The 21,290-nt window shown below is 43.4% G+C and overlaps 1 protein-coding gene across 1 annotated transcript in view; it reads right to left on the bottom strand.

Moving 5' to 3' along the window:
• CCDC191 (coiled-coil domain containing 191) overlaps nucleotides 1-21,290 on the bottom strand; it is a 212,433-nt gene that overhangs the window by 184,862 nt on the left and 6,281 nt on the right. The window contains exons 3-5 of the mRNA XM_030203918.1: nucleotides 10,925-11,066; nucleotides 6,611-6,757; nucleotides 2,796-2,971 (exon numbers count right to left, since the gene is read on the bottom strand). Of these exons, the coding sequence (XP_030059778.1) occupies nucleotides 2,796-2,971; nucleotides 6,611-6,757; nucleotides 10,925-11,066 (465 nt within the window). The remainder of the gene's footprint in view (nucleotides 1-2,795; nucleotides 2,972-6,610; nucleotides 6,758-10,924; nucleotides 11,067-21,290) is intronic.

Consider the following 21,290-nt stretch of genomic DNA (forward strand, 5'->3'; position numbering starts at 1 on the left):
GCCGCGGGGGATGGGCGTTTATGGCGGGAAAAACCGCCACACCGGAGGAAGGACCGGGACACTCATCGGTCACGAAACTGTCACCCAACAAGGGCGAATCAGACTTTAAGACCCCCGCATCCCCTCTGGAAGCGCACACGCAATCCGGGGAGCGACTCTTTGCGCCCTCGCCCTCCGACGCCATGGGCCACGTGGAGACCAATCGGGGAACCCCCTGCCCGCTATAAAAGGTAAAAATTACCTGCTGTCCGCTCCGAGCTGTAACGACCTGGTATCCCAGTGAGTAGCTGCAATAAATGTTTAAATAAACGTCGAAATAAACGCCTTTAAGGACGTTCAAAAAAATTTTTTTTTTTTAAACGGAGCCAGCGGGAGGGGGGAGAAAAGGAGGGACCTGGCGCCACCAGGTTTGCACTTGCTCAAGAAGAGCCCTCAACCCCAGGCACTCAACAAAACCTAAAAATTAGGCTTGGAGGCCTAGCCAGAGCTGCTGCTGTGTGTGACCACCACCTGCTGAGATAGAGAACATACTGAGGAGTTTCCGGCAGCACATGACCACATATAGGGAGGCAAAAGTTTGCTCTCTATCTCCACCTGCTGGTAGATGGACACAACCCACCAGTCTATGGATTGATCAGCATGATGATATGGAATACCACCTTTACGCTGATGATACCCAGATCTACCTCTCCGCACCGGATATCTCAGCTGAAATCCAGACCAAAGTATCGGCCTGCCTGTCTGACATTGCTGCCTGGATGTCTCACCGCCACCTGAAACTAAACATGACCAAAACCGAGCTTCTCCTCTTTCCCCCTAAACCTGCCTGTCCTCTCCCCCCGTTCTCTATTTCGGTAGATAACACTCTCATCCTCCCTGTCCCGTCTGCGCGTAACCTTGGAGTCAACTTTGACTCTGCTCTCTCCTTCTCTGCTCATATTCAGCAGATTGCCAAAACCTGTCGTTTTTCTCTCTATAATATTAACAAAATTCGCCCTTTCCTCTCCGAGGACGCTACCAAAACCCTTACCCACACCCTTATCACCTCTCGCCTAGACTACTGCAATTTGCTTCTCGCTGGTCTCCTGCTCAGCCACCTATCTCCTCTTCAATCTGTCCAAAACTCTGCTGCGCGTCTTATATTCCGCAAGAGTCGCTATACTCACGTTAGCCCTCTCCTCAAGTCGCTTCACTGGCTCCCTATCCGCTTCCGCATACGGTTCAAACTTCTGCTTTTGACCTACAAGTGCATCCACTCCGCAGCTCCTCAGTACCTTTCCGCTCTCATCTCTTCCTACACTCCTCCCCGTGAACTCCGTTCGCTGGGTAAATGTCTCCTGTCGTCCCCCTTCTCCCCCACTGCTAACTACCGGCTCCGTTCCTTCTATCTCGCTGCTCCCTATGCCTGGAATAGACTCCCTGAGCCAGTACGTCAGGCTCAGTCTCTGGCTGTCTTCAAGTCTAGGCTTAAAGCCCACCTCTTTGCTACTGCTTTCGACTCCTAACCATGACTCTCTTACTCAACACCGTCACTTATCACCCCTATCACTGCAATTTCCCCACCCCTAGCTGTCTGTTCGTCTGTCCAATTTAGATTGTAAGCTCTGTTGAGCAGGGACTGTCTTTTTCATGTTGATTTTTACTGCGCTGCGTAAGTCTAGTAGCGCTATAGAAATGTTTAGTAGTAGTAGTACTAGTATCTGTTAATGCTCTAGACTGTAACAGTTCATTTTAAGCTTCTGGTAGAAAGTTTTAAGTTTCAAACTATGGGGAAAAGAGTTTTACATGATTTAAACAAGTTAATAAATAGAGTTTGCTTGTTTATGAAATGCAAACTAGTCCCTGCTATATTTTCTATAGGCTATTTGTTAACACGCTAGGCTGTTTAAGCATCTGGGAGAAAGGTTTAAGTTTCAAACTATGGGAAAAGAATTTTATACTATTTAAACAAGTTAATAAATAAAGTTTGCCCTTTTTTAATGAAATGCAAACTATTTTTATCAATAAACCAACAAATTCTCTTATATCTCACTTAAATCACCAAAACACAGAGCAAAATATTGTTTACTTAACCAGAGAGATGTCCTCTTCTCTCAGAATTCTTTCCCCCATTCTCAGTCACCCACCTGTTCGCTCACTCACTCAGTGCTTTTTTCCCCCTTCTCATCCCACACAGTGCTTGTTCCCCACTTTCAACCCCACCAAACCGTCCACTTACTCACTCCTTGACCAACCCACTACAGGTACCTCCCTCTTCTCACATGCTGAATCTTCGCAGCATCAGCATGCTGGCAGCAAGAGAAGCATTAATAAGACATCATCTGCTGCTGCTGCTGCAGGATAGTGTCACAATAAAAGCTGTCAGATTTTGAAGGTCTTATCATATGGCTGGTCACGCAGAAGTATGAGATGACATCTTATTAATGTTTCTTCTCTTGTGGAGTGGAGCAGAAGCCTAATGATTAGTGCAGTGGCCTGAGAACCAGGGGAACTGGGTTTGATTCCCACTACACTTACTTGTGACACTAGGCAAGTCACCTCCGCTGCCCCAGGCACAAAATAAGTACCTGTATATAATATGGAAACTGCTTTGATTATAACAGAAAGACAGTATACCAAATCCCATCCCCTTTCCTTTTTTTCTGCTAATGAGGGGGGACGTTACTACATCACACAGGATCTGTTGAGTGGGAGACTCAGCCTCATTGATGGGAGTGCAGAAGATTACCTGTGATAGAGGGAGTGCCAAAGAGCCAATCAACCAATCAAATCAGGCTATGAATCGCAGTTTCTACCTGCTGATGTCGCAGCTCCATGGCAAGTCGTGGATCTTTCTTTTTAATCTGTCTGTCACCACTAGCCCGAAAATCTTCCAGAATCCCAGAATCCATCACTTCCTTCTGCAGCAACTGCTGCATGAAATCTTGAACTGTGCTGTTTTCCACCTCTTCCTCCAGGTAATCATATAAGTCTGAAAAACAGAATCCAGGACAGACCTCTCAATCCAGTGAGTTATTAAAGAGTAAGAGTTTGGTGCCTTTTTGCTCTTTATGAAGATAGTGTCATTAAAGTCAGTGAAAAAGAACAATGCGATTTGGAGGGTCGTTGACGTCCTATAAGATAAGTGGCCAATCCAGGTCACAAGTACCTGGCAGAAACTCAATTAGCATGCTACCAATCCCAGAACAAGCAGTGGCTTCCCCCATGTTCACCTCAATAACAGACTATGGACTTGTCCAAACCTTTTTTAAACCCTGATATGCTAACCAGTTTTACGGCAAAGATTCCAGATCTTAACTATTCTTTGAGTTAAAAAATATTTCCTCCAATTTATTTCAATGCAATTTTATTGAGTGTCTATCTTGTTGGGCAGACTGGATGGACAGTACAGGTGTTTATCTGCTGTCATCTACTATGTCCCTGGTCTTTGTACTTTTTGAAAGAGTGAAAAATAGATTAACTTTTACCTGTTCTACACCACTCAGGATTTTGTAGACCTCAATCATATCCCCCCTCAGCTATCTCTTTTCCAAGCTGAAGAAACCTAACCTCTTTAACCTTTCCTCATATGGGAGGAGTTCTATCCCCTTTATCATTTTGGTCGCTCTCTTTTTAACCGTTTCTAATTCCGCTATATCTTTTTTGAGATACGGTGACCAGAATTGAACACACCATGGAGCTACATAGAGGCATTATAATATTATTGGTCTTATTTTGCATCCCTTTCCTAATAATTTCTAGCATCATATTTGCTTTTTTAGCCACCAACGTGGCACTTCAATTGAGCAAATGCAAAGCGCTGTTAAGGAAGGCAAAGAGAGACTTTGGAAAGAAGATTGCATTGGAGGCAAAAACATAGAATAACTTTCTTATGTATATTAGAAGCAAGAAGTCAGCAAAAGAATCAGTTGGACCACTAGATGACTGGGGGATAAAAGGGGCAATCAGGGAAGACAAGGCCATAGCGGAGAAATTAAATGAGTTCTTTGCTTTGGTCTTCACAGAGGAAGATGTGGGAGAGATACCAGTGCCAGAAATGGTATTTAATGCTGACGAGTTAGAGAAACTGAAAGAAATCCCTGTAAAAATGAAAGATGTAATGGAGCAATTTGACAAACTGAAGAGTAGCAAATCGCCTGGACCATATGGTATACATCCCAGAGTACTGATAGAATTGAAAAATGAACTTGCAGAGCTATTGTTAGTAATATGTAATTTATCTTTAAAATCAAGCATGGTACTGGAAGATTGGAGGGTGGCGAATGTAACACCGATTTTTTAAAATGGTTCCAGAGGAAATTATACACCAGTAAACCTGACGCTGATGCCAGGCAAAATGGTAGAGACTATTATAAAGAACAAAATTACAGGGCATATACATAATCATGGATTAATGAGACAAAGCCGACATGGATTTAGTCAAGGGAAATCTTGCCTCACCAATCTACTACATTTTTTTGAAGGGGTGAATAAGCATGTAGATAAAGGTGAGCTGGTTGATATAGAGGGGCATAATCGAACGTCGCCGGCGATGTATTTTGGCGGCAGCGCAACAGCTGGCTGGAACTGTATTATTGAAAAAGATGGCCGGCCATCGTTTTTTTCGATACTACGGTTTAGCCCGGCCAAATGCCAGAGTTCGCCAGGTTTGAGATAGCTGGTTTTGTTTTTCAGCGATAATGGAAAAAAATGCCGGCCATCTCAAACCCAGCAAAATCCACGGCATTTGGTCATGGGAGGAGCCAGCATTTGTAGTGCACTGGTCCCCCTCACATGCCAGGACACCAACCGGGCACCCTAGGGGGCATTTCTACAAAAATTTTTAAAATACCAAAAAAGCTCCCAGTTACACTTGTGGTGGTAAATGTTAAGCCCCCCAAATCCCCGACAAACCCACTCACCACAACTCTACACCATTACCATAGCCCTTATGGGTGAAGGGGGGCACCTACATGTGGATAGAGTGGGTTTTGGGGGGGGTTCGGAGGGCTTAACATTTACCACCACAAGTGTAACCGGTAGGGGTGGGATGGACCTGGGTCTGCCTGCCTGAAGTGCACTGCACCCATTAAAAACTGCTCCAGGGACCTGCATACTGCAGTCAGGGAGCTGGATATGACATTTGAGGCTGGCATACCGGCTGGTAAAAAAAAGTTTTGATTTGTATTTTTTTTAGTGTGGGAGGGGGTTGGTGACCACTGGGGGAGTACGGGGAGGTCATCCCCCATTCCCTCCGGTGGTTATCTGGTGAGTTGGGGCACATTTTGAGGCTTGGTCGTGAAAATAAAAGGACCAAGTAAACCCGGCGAAATACTGCTTAATGCCGCTTTTTTTTTCATTATCCGCGAAAGCCGGCCATCTGGTAGCCACACCCATGCCTGCCCATGTCCCGCCTTCGTTACGCCGCCAACACGCCCCCTTGAACTTTTGCAGGCGAGGCAACAGGAAAGCGGCGATGCTGTCAAAAAAGCCGCTTTCGATTATACCGATTTTGCCGCTTTTGAGAGATCGCCGGCCATCTCCCAATTTATGTCGGGAAATGGCCGACGATCTCTTTCGAAAATAAGCCTGATTGTGTATCTGGATTTTCAAAAGGCATTTGACAAAGTACCTCATGAAAGACCCCAGAGGAAATTAGAAAGTCATGGGATAGAAAGCAATGTCCTACTGTGGATTTAAAACTGGCTAAAAGATTGAAAACAGAGAGTAGGGTTAAATGGTCAGTGATTGCTTTTCCCTTGTATATCAGAGAGACAAATGTTTATCTGTACTGCAATGATGCTAATAAAGATAATTTTTTAAAAAATGGTCAGTATTCTCAATGGAGAAGGGTAGATAGTGGGGTTCCCCAGGGGCCTGTGCTGGGACCACTGATTTTTAACAAATTTATAAATAATCTAGAGATAGGAATAACTAGTGAGGTCATTAAACTTGTTGATGACACAGTTATTCAAAGTTGTTAAATTGCAAGAGAATTGTGAAAAATTGTAAGAGGACCTTAAGAGACTGGGCATCCAAATGGCAGATGACTTTTAATGTGAGCAATTGCAAATTGATACTGTCAAAGAACACCTAGCCACCCACCTGGGGTTACCCCACGGCCACTTAGAGGGTCTATCCCCAGCACAGCTCAGGTCCACCTGCACCTGCCACTTGTGCTCTACACTAGCACCCTCCTCCCACCGACTAGGTCTCAACCACCACTGGGCGAGTCTCCTGCTCTCAAATTATCCCCAGTGATTTCTAGGTTACTGGAGGCCACACTCCCAGTGGTCCCACAGTTCCCAGAAAGCACTCCTAGACCCAACACACAAACCACCAGAATTCTTAATCAGTCCAGACAGGCAGAGGCAATAAACTGAAAAATGTTTATTGTCTGAAAAATTAGAACAATGAACAGAAAAGGTGCGATCAGCAAACAGTAACAAGTAACCGAAATATGGATCAATTATAATACTAACTAAACATTTGTTTACTATCTAAACACTTTTGAAAATGCCCCTCTATGTGATCCGCATAGAACTAGCAATGGTAATTGCGGAATACAAGAATCGTATAACATAACAAACCATAACAAAACAGATTTAAGAACATGTTTTTGGGTGCTTACCATCAAACCTGTTGTATTTCAGAAATCCTGCAGGGGTCTCCTCTATAGGAGTTCCTTCTTCCATCAATTTTCCCATACCATTTTCTTCGTCACTTGTGAGCTCCAGTCTCAGCTTGGAGTTCATCCAGTCTCGCAGCAAATCCTGTGCTACAGTTATTAACAAGCACATGAATTAAACATAAATATCTCCTATCAGAACTCTCTATACGGCACTGTGCTTTCATATTCTCAGTCCCTACTTCTATCCCTTGCTTCTGCTCTTCCACAAATGTTACAGTTGCTGAAGCAGATTGGTTTTCTGAAGAAATAAATGTTGCCCATAGGCATAACCTACCCACATAATAATACACCCTGGATATGTCGCTAACGCACATCTGTATGTGTCCCTCCTCTGTGCTCCAACTAGTCTAGTTCTTTATGACTATATCGGCTGCCAATTTTCCTGACTCCTTCTTTCTCCCATCTGCCCCCCCCCCCCCGGCTCATGTGTACTTTCTACCCCTTCTTGTCTCTCCTTTCCTATGTTGTAATCCATAGCTTTTTCATGTGATAGCCACACAACCAATCCCCTCTACCAATATCCCCTCCCTACCCTTTTACCCTATTCCCAATATATAGCAAGAAGGTCTCCCGACATACTATAAATGTAGCAATGCAACTTTTCAACAGTCAAACTACTTTGCTATGCAAAATATAAAAGAACATGGAATTCTTAAAAATATGTCCAATTGTTACATGCTCCAGTATTTGCCATACCCCAGTCCACTCACATGCTTGTCATTTCTCTCTCCCACAAGTTTCCAATGACTACACCAGTCCTCTTTAGCATGCCATATACCCCCTTTCGCAATAGCCATCTGTTATAATAACAACTCTGTGTACATGCTGGGGGGGGGGGGGGAGCGAGCCGAGTGACCTTACGTCTTACATCATCCACTGCTCCCTCTAGGTGCCTCAATGGGGTATATATTCATCTGGCAAAGATCAGCATTTTTTTGGCCACTGCCTGCATTATCCCCAGATATTCAATGCCAAGCTACGTCCGGGAACTGGCACTGAATATCTGGGTATATGTGGCCAGCTCTCTCTTATCCCATTAAGTGCAATATTCAGCACTTAACCACGTAGGCAAAACCGAATAAAGATAGGGCTATGTTTTATGTAATCTGTTTTACCTGGTTAACTTGGGCGGTTAAGCATTGAATACTGGCACCTAACTGCATAAATGCTGACTCCACCCCCAGACTGCCCACAAAATAGCCATTTTTAAGTTTGGTAATTAAGTGTAGCGGATAGCCCTGCACAAGCACTGTAACCAACCAAGAGCCTCTTCTGGCTGGTTAAATTGCTTTCAATATCGACCCCAATGTATGCACTTTTCCAGCTTCTGAGGATTACCTTGTCCTGCAATATTGATAATTATCTGTTTTGTTTTTTTTTGTTACATTTGTATCCCGCGCTTTCCCCACTCATAGCAGGCTCAATGCGGCTTACATGGGGCAATGGAGGGTTAAGTGACTTGCCCAGAGTCACAAGGAGCTGCCTGTGGCTGAAGTGGGAATCGAATCTGTCAGTCACTATGGGGTCAATATTCATCCCACAACGGTCAGCAGTTTTTAAGCCCCTTACAGCTATGAGTTTAACTAAGCCTTGGTATTCAATGCCAGGCCATGTCTGGAGACAACACTGAATATGTAAGCCGCATTGAGCCTGCCATGAGAGGGAAAGCGAGGGGTACAAATGTAATTTAAAAAAAAAAAGATTACAAAATATTAGAAGGTTCTGAACCTATGCAGGCTATAAGTAACAGAGTGCTTAACAATCACTGCTCATGGCCTGTTCATTATATACTTCCAGAGGCCTATTTCTCTGAGGCCAGTCTGATTCAGAACCAGGTCCCCAAGAATCCCTCCAGGTCGACAGGCAGATCTTATTCTACCTCCGTCTCAGACTCTTGACGTTTGATGTCAGACCGGCACCCTCCTGCTGTCTGATTTGCTGCTGTTGCTAGCGCATTTCTTACAGCAACAGGTAACGCAGAACACATCAGTAGTTCCCGAAGATAAGTTACCAGATATATCGGCTTTGGTATCTGCATCTAAGGCACCACCCTCATTGTCCCAGCATTATCACACATAACGAAGACAGGCCACATGGTCAATGTCTTCGGCTTCATCTAAGCATCTTGATGAGCTTCCTCACACTCCACATTCATTGACACATTCACAAGCTATTTCATGCCCCCAGTCTCCAGCTAATCAAGTTACCCATGAGATGCACCTTCCTACCCGAGACCCATCTCCTGAGAAGGATGTTCCCACAATCAACCATCCAGACTTCGTACCTACCAGGGAAGGACAATCTATTAGCAGACTCTCTCAGCAGCAAACTGTAGCCGCACGAGTGCTCTCTCAAGATCACAGTTATACAGGTCTATTCGCCAGATGGGGGACTCCAGAAATAATCCTATTTGTATCTCCACAAAACGTCAAATGTCCCAAATTCTGTTATAGGTGGCCCAGTCCAACGCGGCTAGCAGAGGATGCATTTGCCATTTCATGGCCAACAGTTCTTCTATATGCTTTCCCTCCACTTCCATTGATTCCACGGACGTTGCACAAAGCAATCCAAGACAAAGCCACATTGATTCTAATAGCACCTTATTGGCCTTGACAGGTTTGGTTTCCAATACTTTGAAATCTGGAAATTCTCTCTCCAGAGTTCTTACCCCAAACTCTGGATTTGCTCACCCAAAACCAGGGCACACTGTTACATCCAGATCTACACAAGCTCCGCCTAACGGCCTGGTTTCTCAAGATACCTCATTTAAATACTACAATATTCTCTGAGTCTGTGCTAACGGTCTTGCTGGCCTCCAGGAAAGATTCAACCAAGCGTTCCTAAGCTGTGGCATCACCTTGAGAACTGGTGTCAGAAGCAACATTATAATTCCATATCGTGTTCTCTACCAAATATACTAGTTTTGTAGAACTCTCCAGCTCTTTTCTGGTTCTCCATTACTTGCTGACTCATCTCAGCCCAGCTCAGTGACTTTCAGCAACCTGCGTTCTGTAATCCTGCACCAAGGTGCCAATGATCAGTTCTCCGTGCTGTTCCGAATAGTGCATGGAAAATTACCATTGGAACAGCGCAGGAAATTAACTTCCCAATGATAAGCACTAATAACATGCAAATTTATGCACATTAGCACTGATCACAGGTGTACTTCTGTGTGATGACTGTGCCTGGGCATGCGCTCAGGCATAAGCCTCCTAAAAAAGAAATTTGACAGGTCTGGGCTGTCAAAATAATTAAAAAAAAAAAATCCCAGACCTATCAAACCTGAAGCCTGGTGCTCCAGAACCCCCTACCCTCAAATAACATAACCCCCCAACATTTCCATAACACCTGGTAGTTAAGCCTTGCCCAGTACATCCCAGGATGCACTGAGCAGGGCACTGCCATTTTGAAGTGGTGCTCAGAGAAGGGAGGGAGTGCTAGTCCCTCCCTTCCTGCTTGAGGTATGGAGGGGCTTGCATAGCCCTCGAGTGGGTAAGGGGTCTGTTAAAGCTCCCACTGGACCACCAGTTGTTTTGAAAATATGATGGGTGGCTTATGTTTTTTGGGGATAAGGGGGTCTGGAGGTCCATCAGCCCTCCACGTCCTTGTGTTTTGGGGAGGGGGGGGGAGTGATGGGCCTGGAAACATACAAATGCACGCTGGACAGGGTCTCCCCACTCCTGCCCAATGCCGTGGCAAACCCTAACACCAGCTCCAAGCTGGCATAGAGTTTGCCATGGGAGAAGTGCCCTTGTTTGGCACACTGCTTGCTGAACATTGGGGAGGAATATTAATTCCCCTGTTTAGCATGTATTTGCATGCTACTTGAACTCAGAGCCGGCAAGCTCATTGTTTCACACGCTCACTGGCTCTGAGCACTGTGCACCAGTAAACGCAGGTGCCAGTCTGGCGCTAATGGCCTCTAGCAACTGTATTTACTTCTGATTGGCATCCAAGACATTTTATAATGCCCAGAACTGACAGAAGCAGGAGGCACCTTTTAGACTAACCAATTTATTGAGGCATGAACTTTTGAGGACAAGATGCATGTGACTAAATGGACTCTGATCCTCAAAAGCTCACACCTCAATAAACTGGTTAGTCTGTAAGATGCCACCTGTCTCTGTCAATTTTGTTATACCAGACCAACATGGCCACCACTTTTAAAATGTATAATGCCCAGAATATCTTGTGGCAATGGGCAAAAACAGGATCATCTCAAAATCACCTGAAGGTGCTTGGAAGATTTCTCACCTTCCACGTACGCATCATCATGTTCCTGCAGTTGATTGGTTGTTTCTAGATCCATGAGGAGACCCACTTGCCTCCTGTGTCCATCTGTCTTCTTGATGGAAAACACTTCTGAAACTGCAAACTCAGAGGCCTGTTCTACCCTCTACAAACAAAAGAATAATATCCAAAAACTGCACTGTGGACATTTATTCATGGTCAACAATTATGATACTAACATTTCACACAAACAATCATTGCTCTAGACCATTATATTTAAAGCTTGTATATAAAATTATAGACCTATCAAAAATAAGCAATGTATATCCACAATCTAGGGACAAGACCTTCAAACTAGAGCAGGATAATATATCCTGTGAGACTCAGATTCTAAGCCTAAAATAAATGGCATGAAAAGCTACCATATTTGCAGAGACAAAAAAAAGAGGACATAAAAAAATAAAATGCCACCCTGCCCCACCACTTGATTAAGAGGCCACATAGTAATTCCTGAGATCAGGGACACACACTCCCCCTGTGTTTTAGAACGATACACTGTCCAAGAAATCCTCAGAGGGCAGTGTCTCCATACGACTCTAATGAGATTCTTTTCCAGGATGTGAACACCTCAGTAGGGAGCTCAATCTATAAGATCCCCACGGGGCAAATTCAATAATTGAGTACCACCATTTAGGTGCCCAAAGGCAGGCAGTAAGAGCCTATCCTATAAAGGAACCTAGGTATCAAGGCTCCCTAATATTATATCGCTGCACTTTCAAACAAACCAAACACAGTGAAGATGACAAAAAAACAGAACTCCAGACAATGTCCAATATCAGGAAGCTTTATTCAAAACATCCAAGACTCAACATTGTCAGGATTGCGGGAGGTCAAAATTATTGCTGGACATACTTATATTAATATGAAATCAGCTTGACATAATATTATACCAGCTTCTGACCTCTGATAAACTCTCCCCCTCCCCTTCAGGAACCATTGAGGATGAAATGGACCAAAGGGTGAGCACCATTTGGTCCATGTCGTGTTTCGGCCCAAATGGCCTGCCTCAGGAGTCTTCCATTGGATGTATAAACTTGTTAGCTATCCTTGTACTAGTAAATATGTAACTATATACTAATGAGCAAAACTAATGAATAAACAGCAGTAGTACCATGAGCTTGCGACCAAGCGCTGATGCTGGAACGCTCAAAAGAACTAGCAGAAAGCTAGCTGAACTTTCACCACTCATAGAGCTGGCATAAATGGAGGCGCCTAAATATGGCAGAAATGTGCACAACTTACAGTATTCTAAGCACTCACTGATGCTTTGCCCTGGAGTCTGTGGAAAAATCCAAACTCACTCTCAAAATTAGCACATCTGGAGAAAGTACAAAACTTGGAAAACACTTTGGACTTTTTTGGACTCTCTTCCTGGACTGGGCAAACATCGGGCTGCCAGCAAGGGGTGGTAAGCTTAGCTACTAGTGGCGACATCAGTGGGTGCCTGGCCCTTTAAATCCATGCTGACCTTGGCAGGTCAGCTGAGCTTTTCTTTTCCCTACCAGTTACTAAAGGAATTGTGAGAGAACCATCTGAGCATACTTTTTAGCTGCTTGGATTCTCTCCCTGGACCATGCAGACTTTGGGTGGCAACATTATCTACAAGAGTTTTTTAAATGCGAGGGAGAGGTATGTTATGGGTACCCCGATTCCAGCTGTGTGGAGAAGAGGTAGCTTGATACGGAGGGATTGTCTTGGGGAGAGAGGGGTGATATGAGTTGCTTCTGCCTACATGGAAGAGCTATCTGGAAAGACAGTTGGGATGGGTTTGGCCTTGTTGAATGCACTCTCTGTGAATAAGAGCACAGTTGGTTCATGATGTGATTATAGAACATGATGCTGATGTATGTTGCATAAGACCTGAATGTGTCCTATATCACTGCTCAACACAGACATTTCTCTCCATCCCACCCCCTCACAATAACTGGCCGGCACGGTACGTTTTTTTCTCTTCCCCTCGCCCCATAGCGACTGTGATTCTTCTTAATGGTACGCTTGCAAGCTACCTCTGAACCTACCGCTGACACAAAAAAAGAGAGCTGCACGAGAAGAGGGTTAGAGGGAATCCCACAGTTACTGCAGAGATCTCGTGGGGATCCCCCTCTAGGTTTGCAGGGATCCTGCAGAAATGGATCCAGATCCTGCAGGGTTCCTGCGGACGTGTAGGCGAGCCTTCCGCTGAAGTCTTGCGAGGCTACTGCTTGAAGTCTCAGCAGTCATTTTAAAGAAGCAGCAGCAGCGAGTGGATCAGGGGCAGCAGGCAGAAAAGAGTGGGGATCCAAAGAGGCCACTAGACCACCAGGGTGCACTGATGTACATTCAGGGAGGGCATCCTGCCTCACTGCTGGATGGGAGAGGAGGTGGATGGATGGATGGATTCGTGGGTGGGAGGGGGCTGTAAAAAGGGTGAATGTGCTGGGGTGGAGCAATGGGTCAGGATCAGCACAGCAATGGGCGGAGTTATTGGTGGAGCTGTGTTGAGCAGGGCGGAACTGGGGCACAGTGGGGTGGGCTTGGGGCAGACCCTAAATCTCCCGCTGAGTGGGTCAGCCCCCTTGGCAGCTCTGCATAGAGCATATAGGATAGAAGGAGATGGAGAGGAGAGAGGGACAAGTTGCTCATGGATGGGAGGGAAAAGAAAGGGGGACATGTTGATCATGGATGTCTGCTTTTTTGAAAATATATATCTTTTTACAATTTGTATTTACCAAGTATGGAAGAAAATGCATTTATGTTACTTTTACCAGTACTTTGACTGCTTATAGAATCTGGCTTTCTTAGGGGGGGGCAAGGTAACTGTGCATCAGGGTGCAAAGCGGTGTGGTGGGGATAAGGCTGGGTGGGCCAGGGGCATGGATGATTACTTGCGGTGGGGATGGGCGGAGACAGGTTAGATTTTTGTTTTTTGTTAGTCATCTTCGCTGTTTTGTTTCTTCATGCTCAGCACTTACATGCTAAGTTTACAGAATACTGTCTTGTGCATGTAACTGACAGGATTTAGACACAAGCATTTACACCAGTCTTTGACATGGCACAAGTAGTCACCCCTAACATTACACGTGTAATTACAGATTTATGCCAGTATTCTATAATGGCAATTAGATGCCTAATTACTGCTGCAGAATTTGCATTTAACGCACATAATTTAGGCACCTAACTTTAGGCAACCTGTACTGAATTACCTCCATGATGTGCTTACCTTTTTTCCAAATTTAACTTTTTAAAATAGTTGACACCATCATATCTCTGAACTCACCTTGTGGATTATAAACTTACTTATTTATTTATTTAATTTATTTAGGGCACTGTTTACTAAGGTACACTAGCGGTTTTAGTGCACGCTAACCGTGTAGGTGCCTATAATATTCCTATGGGCGCCTACCTGATTAGCAGCGCGTGCTAAAAATGCTAGAGCACCTCTAATGAGGCTTAGTAAACAAGGCCCTTAATATATTTCTAGCCTGCCTGTCAGAATTCTAAATGGGTTACAAATAAAACACAAACAAAAAGGGTGGAAAAGAACCAAGTCCAAGAGATCAGTCCAAACACCAGGATAAGATGCTCCAAGTACAACTTTATTTGGACCCTACACGGTCCGTGTTTCGGCTACGAGAGCCTTCCTCAGGGGTCAATCAATGAGTGCTCAGCTTTATAGCGATTGACGATGGAGCGCATGGATATCTGGTCAAAAATACTTGTAGTATCTAACTCGGATAAAATCAAGTTGTTTTTTTTTTAAAGTTGATTTTATCGGAGTCGGACACTACAAATATTTTTGACCAGATATCCATGCGCTCCACCGTCAATCGATATAAAGCTGAGCACTCATTGATTGACCCCTGAGGAAGGCTCTCGTAGCAAAACACGGACCGTGTAGGGTCCAAATAAAGTTGTACTTGGAGCATCTTATCCTGGTGTTTGGACTGATCTCTTGGACTTGGTTCTTTTCCACCCTTTTTGTTTGTGTTTCATTTTTGTGGAGAGTGAGGAACCCCATTTGTCTTTTGCGATGGTTTACAAATAAAACAAGCAAAACCTATAACACATCATACATAAAACAATACAATAAAAGCATGTAAGTTAAAACAACACATGAAGTCCTTCCTGCTAGTAACATGAGTCTTGCTCTCTGCAGATAAGCTATGGAAAATGCTTCCAGTATATAAAGCTAAGATATCTTGAGCAAGTTGAAGAGCTTTAAAGGCTTTGGAATAGCTGGCTGAGAGGTCTTTAGAGGAAAAAAAGCGAAGGCCTGGCTGCTTGATCGGACAATTAATTAGTGGTAATTTTTATGATGCTGGCAGTTGCTAAAAAGCTGGGAGCTATACCTTTTATTTATTTCATTTATGCCCCACCAAGTCAATATACCTCATATACAACAAAGTAGCAAATAAAAGAGGCAAAGGGATCCACACACCATAAGTGTCACACAAGAAGCAGATCCAACCAAAGAAAATTTAAATAAAAGTTCACTGTCTGTATTCATTTATAAAAACCAAACACCTGACATGGCCATGTTTAGAAAATCCTTCATCAGACCATACAATTCAAAATAAATATACAATTCACTCAGTGCGCTTGCATTGGTGAACGAATATCTGTCACTTTATCTTTGTGTAGATGGTTTTTTTTTTCCATACATTCTTTTATGAATTTGTTTTGCATAAGTTTTTCTATGTATTTGTTTTATTTTTAAATAACTGGCAGAACCCACCCAAAGGAATAAATTAACTACTCCACAACAAATGAAAAAGCAATAATTTGAAAATTATTATGTGATAGTGGAAACCCATCAGTAAGGACTCATTCGAGCCCAAGAGCTTAATGTCAATTTACCACAATGACAGGCCGTTCAGTGCGCTCTTCTTACATCACATAAATTTCCACATGAATCAAGTGTCAATAGTGTCAGTGTCAGTGAAAAGTATATCTAATTCAAAAACAGAAGACTTTAAAGAACACAGTCTCCGTTTCATGTCCTTCAGGAGTAGGTCCCCTCTGGAACAAACTTCGGCTCAAGGAGGACACAAAACAGAGACTCTGTTGAGCAGTATCCTACTTTTACTCATTTAAGACATGTTTGAGATAAGTGCCATTTATTTTTATTTTTTGGTGTCTTTCTCTACTCTTTCTTCACTGGTGATGGTTGTCTTTTGTTACCATTTTGAAAATGTAATAATAATTATGAACTATTTTTGAATTATATATATTTTTCACTGATACTGACACTATTGACACTTGATTCATGTGGAAATATCTGTGATGTAAGAAGAGCACATTGAACGGCCTATGATTGACGCAAATTCATGTTAAGATCTTGGGCAAGTCCTTACCAATAAGTTTCCACTATCACATAACAATTTTCAAATTATTGCTTTTTCATTTTGTTGTGGACTAGTTCATGTATTCCTTTGGGTGGGTTCTGCCAGTTGTTACTACTTTTGCACCTCCCCATTTTTTTGCGGGTTTTTAGCATTTCTTATTTTTAAAATAAGCAATCATAGAGTTTAGTTATCAATGTGTTATTTTACCACAGGCCCCATTTTATGCAATAAAACCTACCTCCCTGTTTACAAAGCTGCATGGTCAGGTCGACACAGCCCATTCAAAGCGAATAGGCTGTGTCGGCATTATCGAAGTGGCAGCCGCTAGCGCGGCTTTGTAAACAGGGGGGCTTAGTTACTGCACCAGGGCTAAAAGTAAAATAACACAACAGTAACCCATGCTGATAACTTCCCCCATATTGATTTTAATTGTATATTTATTTTGAATTGTATAGTCTGATTTATAAAGGTTCTTATTTTGTGTTATTTATATACAAGTACACCACCAATGAAGGATTTTCAAAACATGGATACGTTGGGTATTTGTTTCTTATAAACTAAGGAGAAATTAGATCTTACCTGCTAATTTGCTTTCCTTTAGTCCCTCCGGACCGGACCAGGATTGGACTGATGGGTTGTGCTCGCCTACCAGCAGGTGGAGACTGAGAAAAAAACTCTGACTCTAGAGAGCCAATAGGAGCCCTGGCCATGTGACCTTAGCCTCAGTATTTGAATAACAAAGCAGGAAAGAAAGAAAGACCTTCTGTGCCGTATGGAATCCTAGCAGCCACAAAGCACTCGGCAACGCCAAGTATCAGAGCTCACCAGCAACTCTCACCAGAGAAGTGGTATGGCCCGATATGTATTACAGCTCACCAGCAACTCTCACTAGAGAAGTGGTATGGCTCACTTGTACTATAGCTCACCAGCAAATCTCACCAGAGAAGCGATATGGCTCACATGTAATATAGCTCACCAGCAACTCTCCCCAGAGAAGTGGTATGGCTCACGTATAATATAGCTCACCCGCAACTCTCACCAGAGAAGTGGTATGGCTCACTTGTCTTATAGCTCACCAGCAACTCTCACCAGAGAAGTGGTATGGCCCACTTAAGATTTTATATATATTCCATCAACTGAGCTTACCAGCAACTCTCACCAGAAAAGTGGTAAATCATATTTAAGGTTTTATAGATATTCCAGCAACTGAGCTCAGCCACAACTCTCACCAGAGAAGTGGTATGGCGTATTTAAGGTTGTATAGATAGATTCCAGCAATTGAGCTCACCAGCAACCACCAGAGATGTGGTATAGACCACGTAAAGTTCTGTATATATAGTATTGTTCCACGAATCGTAAAGGAATGAATACACTTCCTACTGAATACACTTCCTACTTAATAAAAGAAGCTAAAGAGTAGAGAGAACATGGGAGGGGCCTGGTCCGGTCCGGAGGGACTAAAGGAAAGCAAATTAGCAGGTAAGATCTAATTTCTCCTTCCTTAGCGTCCCTCCGGACCGGACCAGGATTGGACTGATGGGAAGTACCAAAGCAGTAATCTGAAGGGAGGGACCCTATGAAAACTGCAGAGAAATGTTCATGCTGCATAGACCACCTGGCGACAACTAACATGTAGTGTGTCCCAATGAGCAAAATAAAATGAAACTAGGACTAAGTTGCCAACTTACCAATGTGCACCGAGAGCACCAAAAATCGCCGTAGTAAGAATAGAGCCCGCTTCTGAAGTTGTGGAATATGTTGTAATACGCTGTGGAACTGCCCTCTCAGCGAGAAGAGAAATAGACATTCTCATTTCCTTGATCCTTCGCGATATAGCGGGTTAGAAACAATGAAAAACTTTTACGCCTACTGGCTAGAAGGACAAAACCAATAAGAAAAAACCGATTGGGAAAGGTGAAAACTTTAAACTACAGCAGACCGAAAAGAAGTTACCAACCGTAGAAGTATTCCACACATAGATCTACTTGCTGCAATGGCTACTGGGAAATACTGCTTGAAGAGGAAAACTTTATAGAAAAAGTTATGGCTACTAGAAAACAGAACTTTAAGAGTCTGTTCACCTAGTTCACCTAGCTGGTGGACGAAGCGGGAGGTACAGGTGCAGGACTCCTTTAAGAAACCGCTTTGACAGTGGATGCTGCATAAGCGTGCGGTTGTCAACAGTATCATGCATCACTGATAGAGCTGCCAAATGAACTCTAATGGATGAGTAAGACAGACAAGATTTCGCAAGATGCAGAAGATATTCCAAAACATGCAAAATGGATACTGTTTGTGGAATGAAGTGGCGAGAGGAGTACCACAGAGTGAACCGTCGCCACTTTGATTCATAGGACTTTAATGTAGATTTCTGTCTGGAAGCAATTAAAACTTGAAGTACTTCCTGCGAAAATATCAAAGATGTTGCAGACCCAGTAACCACGCCATAAGTTTGAGTGACTGGGGGTCCGGATGTAGAAGGGTGCCTTGGTTCTGCGTAAACACCTAGTGAGATGATGGAAGAAACGCATAAAGAAGGTTGAAAAACCCCTGCTGGACGTTGGCATCTGTCCCTGTCTCCGTCAAGACTGTTGCTGAACGGAAGAAGCAAGAAATGTTCGTGAGCCTGAAGGCAAAAAGAGATAGCCCTGAAGTGTCGCAGTGAGGAAGTAAGGCTGAAAAAATGAGAGTCCATTCACCTAAACGCAGGGTGACACAACTAAGAAAAAATGAGTACAAACTCAAGAGTATACTCTTAACTCCTCCTTGGCGGATGACATAACCCATTGCCATGGCAAGGACCAACATAGCTCTCTCCGCCTTGTTTGTCAGTAGGGAAAACAAAATTCACCCGAAGGTAAAACGAATTGCTGAGGTCCCCCAGAAAAAAAATATATAAAAACAAGCTTCTGCCAAAAAGTGTACTGCACGAAGCATCCCAATGACAGAACTAAGGTTCTTGAGATAACTAGATGACACTTAAATAGCGCGATTGATGACCCTGAGATTCGCAATAGGATGAAGGAAAATTCCTTCTTGGGCATTAGAAATTAAAATTGCATTCTGCAGAATAGAGCGAGGAAATGGCCGAAGGCCCAAGGTCACCAAGAAAAATATAAACTGGGATGTTTGCAGAGGAGACAAAAGACTGTGCGCCAACCTGACTAAACAAAGAGAAAATCAGAGATATCTGATGAGAGATCAAATGAGAGATCAAATGAGAGGCCTGGCTACAATCACCACCCAACCTAGAGACTGTAAGAAATGCAACACCCGGTGCGTGACCTGAGAACTCTGCTGATAAGACTTTCTCCAATTAGGCAGTCGTCTAGGTAAGAATGAAATGACCCTAAGAGCGCAATGAACATCCTCTTAGATCTATAAAAGAACGGAAGAGAGAGTACTGCTGAAAATGACCGGTTAATGCATAAGCAAAAAACTAGCCATTCTCTGGACCCTGAGGAGAAGAGGAAGGGTGACCAAGGACACCAGTTAAATAGGGCTACAAACTCCAACCCTATCTCTATGGCGTTCCATAGTTGGGTAAGTTCTGAATATAGAAAGTTCTGAATATAGGAGTCCACCAGCTATGGTAGTACGCTCCGGACAGAAAAAAATTGTCCCAGTATGAACGTCTGATTCACCGGCCTGTAATTTCTTGGATCTCCCTAATCCACATACCACTAATCCACGTACCACGGTCATGCGTCCTCCCTCACTGAGATGTAGATTGTAAGCTCCTTTGAGCAGGGAACGTCCTTCTTTGTTAATTTGTACAGCGCTGCGTAACCCTAGTAGCGCTCTAGAAATGTTAAGTAGTAGTAGTAGTAGTAGTACCAGACTCACACCCAATAGATATGAATGTTGAGCTTGTTTCAGGTTAAAACACCGAACCTAGGCCCAGGGTCCCCGGTGTTCCTAGTGGTGAACAGCCATGGCAAATATTGTATGCGTTAGTTTGCAGAATTACTGCAAAGCCTTGCTTTTGGAGCAGAGATTTCTGTTCGATACTCTCGTGAGAGGTTTTTTTTTTTTTTTTTCTTTAATGCTGTTCTGGCTGTAGAAAGGTGGACATTTGAGCTTCCCCAGAATGGCAAAACTTATGTACCTATGCCCATTAGATATGAATGCTGGACTTGATGGACTTTAGGCCTTACCCAGCATAACCATACTTATGTACCTATGGTATAAATACACAGGAAGTGAGTGAATCCCCTTCCAATTGAAAGAACACTCTGGAGTGAAGGCGCATAGAATGAAAATGAAAAAGGACAAACTTGGAAATTACCTGTAACGAAAAAAGTGAAGTTGTGCCACAGCCACTTGGTGAAGGCAGTGTAGACAAGACTGTATCTGAATTCAAGAAAGCTTGATATAACATCAGGTCTCTAAGGAAGAGGAAGAGATAGCAGATGGTATGTATAGGCATACTGGACCAAACCAGGATGTTTATAATCTGCCAATGCTGAACTGATAGAGTAGAGACAAACACGAGTAGATGGTTTGAGGACCGTCCACTATCTTTAAGTGAAAGGATGACTTTATTCTCTAAGTGACCATATGTCCTGTAAAAACCAGAAGAAAGCTAAAATGAAATATGAGAGGCTTCAAGGCAGTTGGAAAAGAAGGGAAGACATGAATAAAGCATGCCTGCTAAGGCAGCTGAGTGACTGGGAGCTTGGTAGACAGGACTGTCCCTCAGAGAATATGAAAGAGCTGATATATCCCCATGGCATCTGAACAATATACTGTATGCCTCTAGAGAAGGCTTCTTAAAGCCGGAAAAAGAAAACACTGTATAACACTACAGCCATTGAGAGTGATTGTCTGTTAAGTTCTTAAAACACTATATAACATCATAGGCATGGAGTAAAATGCTTGAAAGGAACTAAGATATTATGGTCAGAATTGCAAAGTACCAATCAATTGACTCTTAGACAATGTAGTCCTATTCATCAGGGAATGAGAAAGACAGAAATTTACTCTATGCCTATAGAGAAAGTTTC

The sequence above is a fragment of the Microcaecilia unicolor genome, chromosome 5 (assembly GCF_901765095.1).
Source record: "Microcaecilia unicolor chromosome 5, aMicUni1.1, whole genome shotgun sequence".
Taxonomy (NCBI): Eukaryota; Metazoa; Chordata; class Amphibia; order Gymnophiona; family Siphonopidae; genus Microcaecilia; species Microcaecilia unicolor.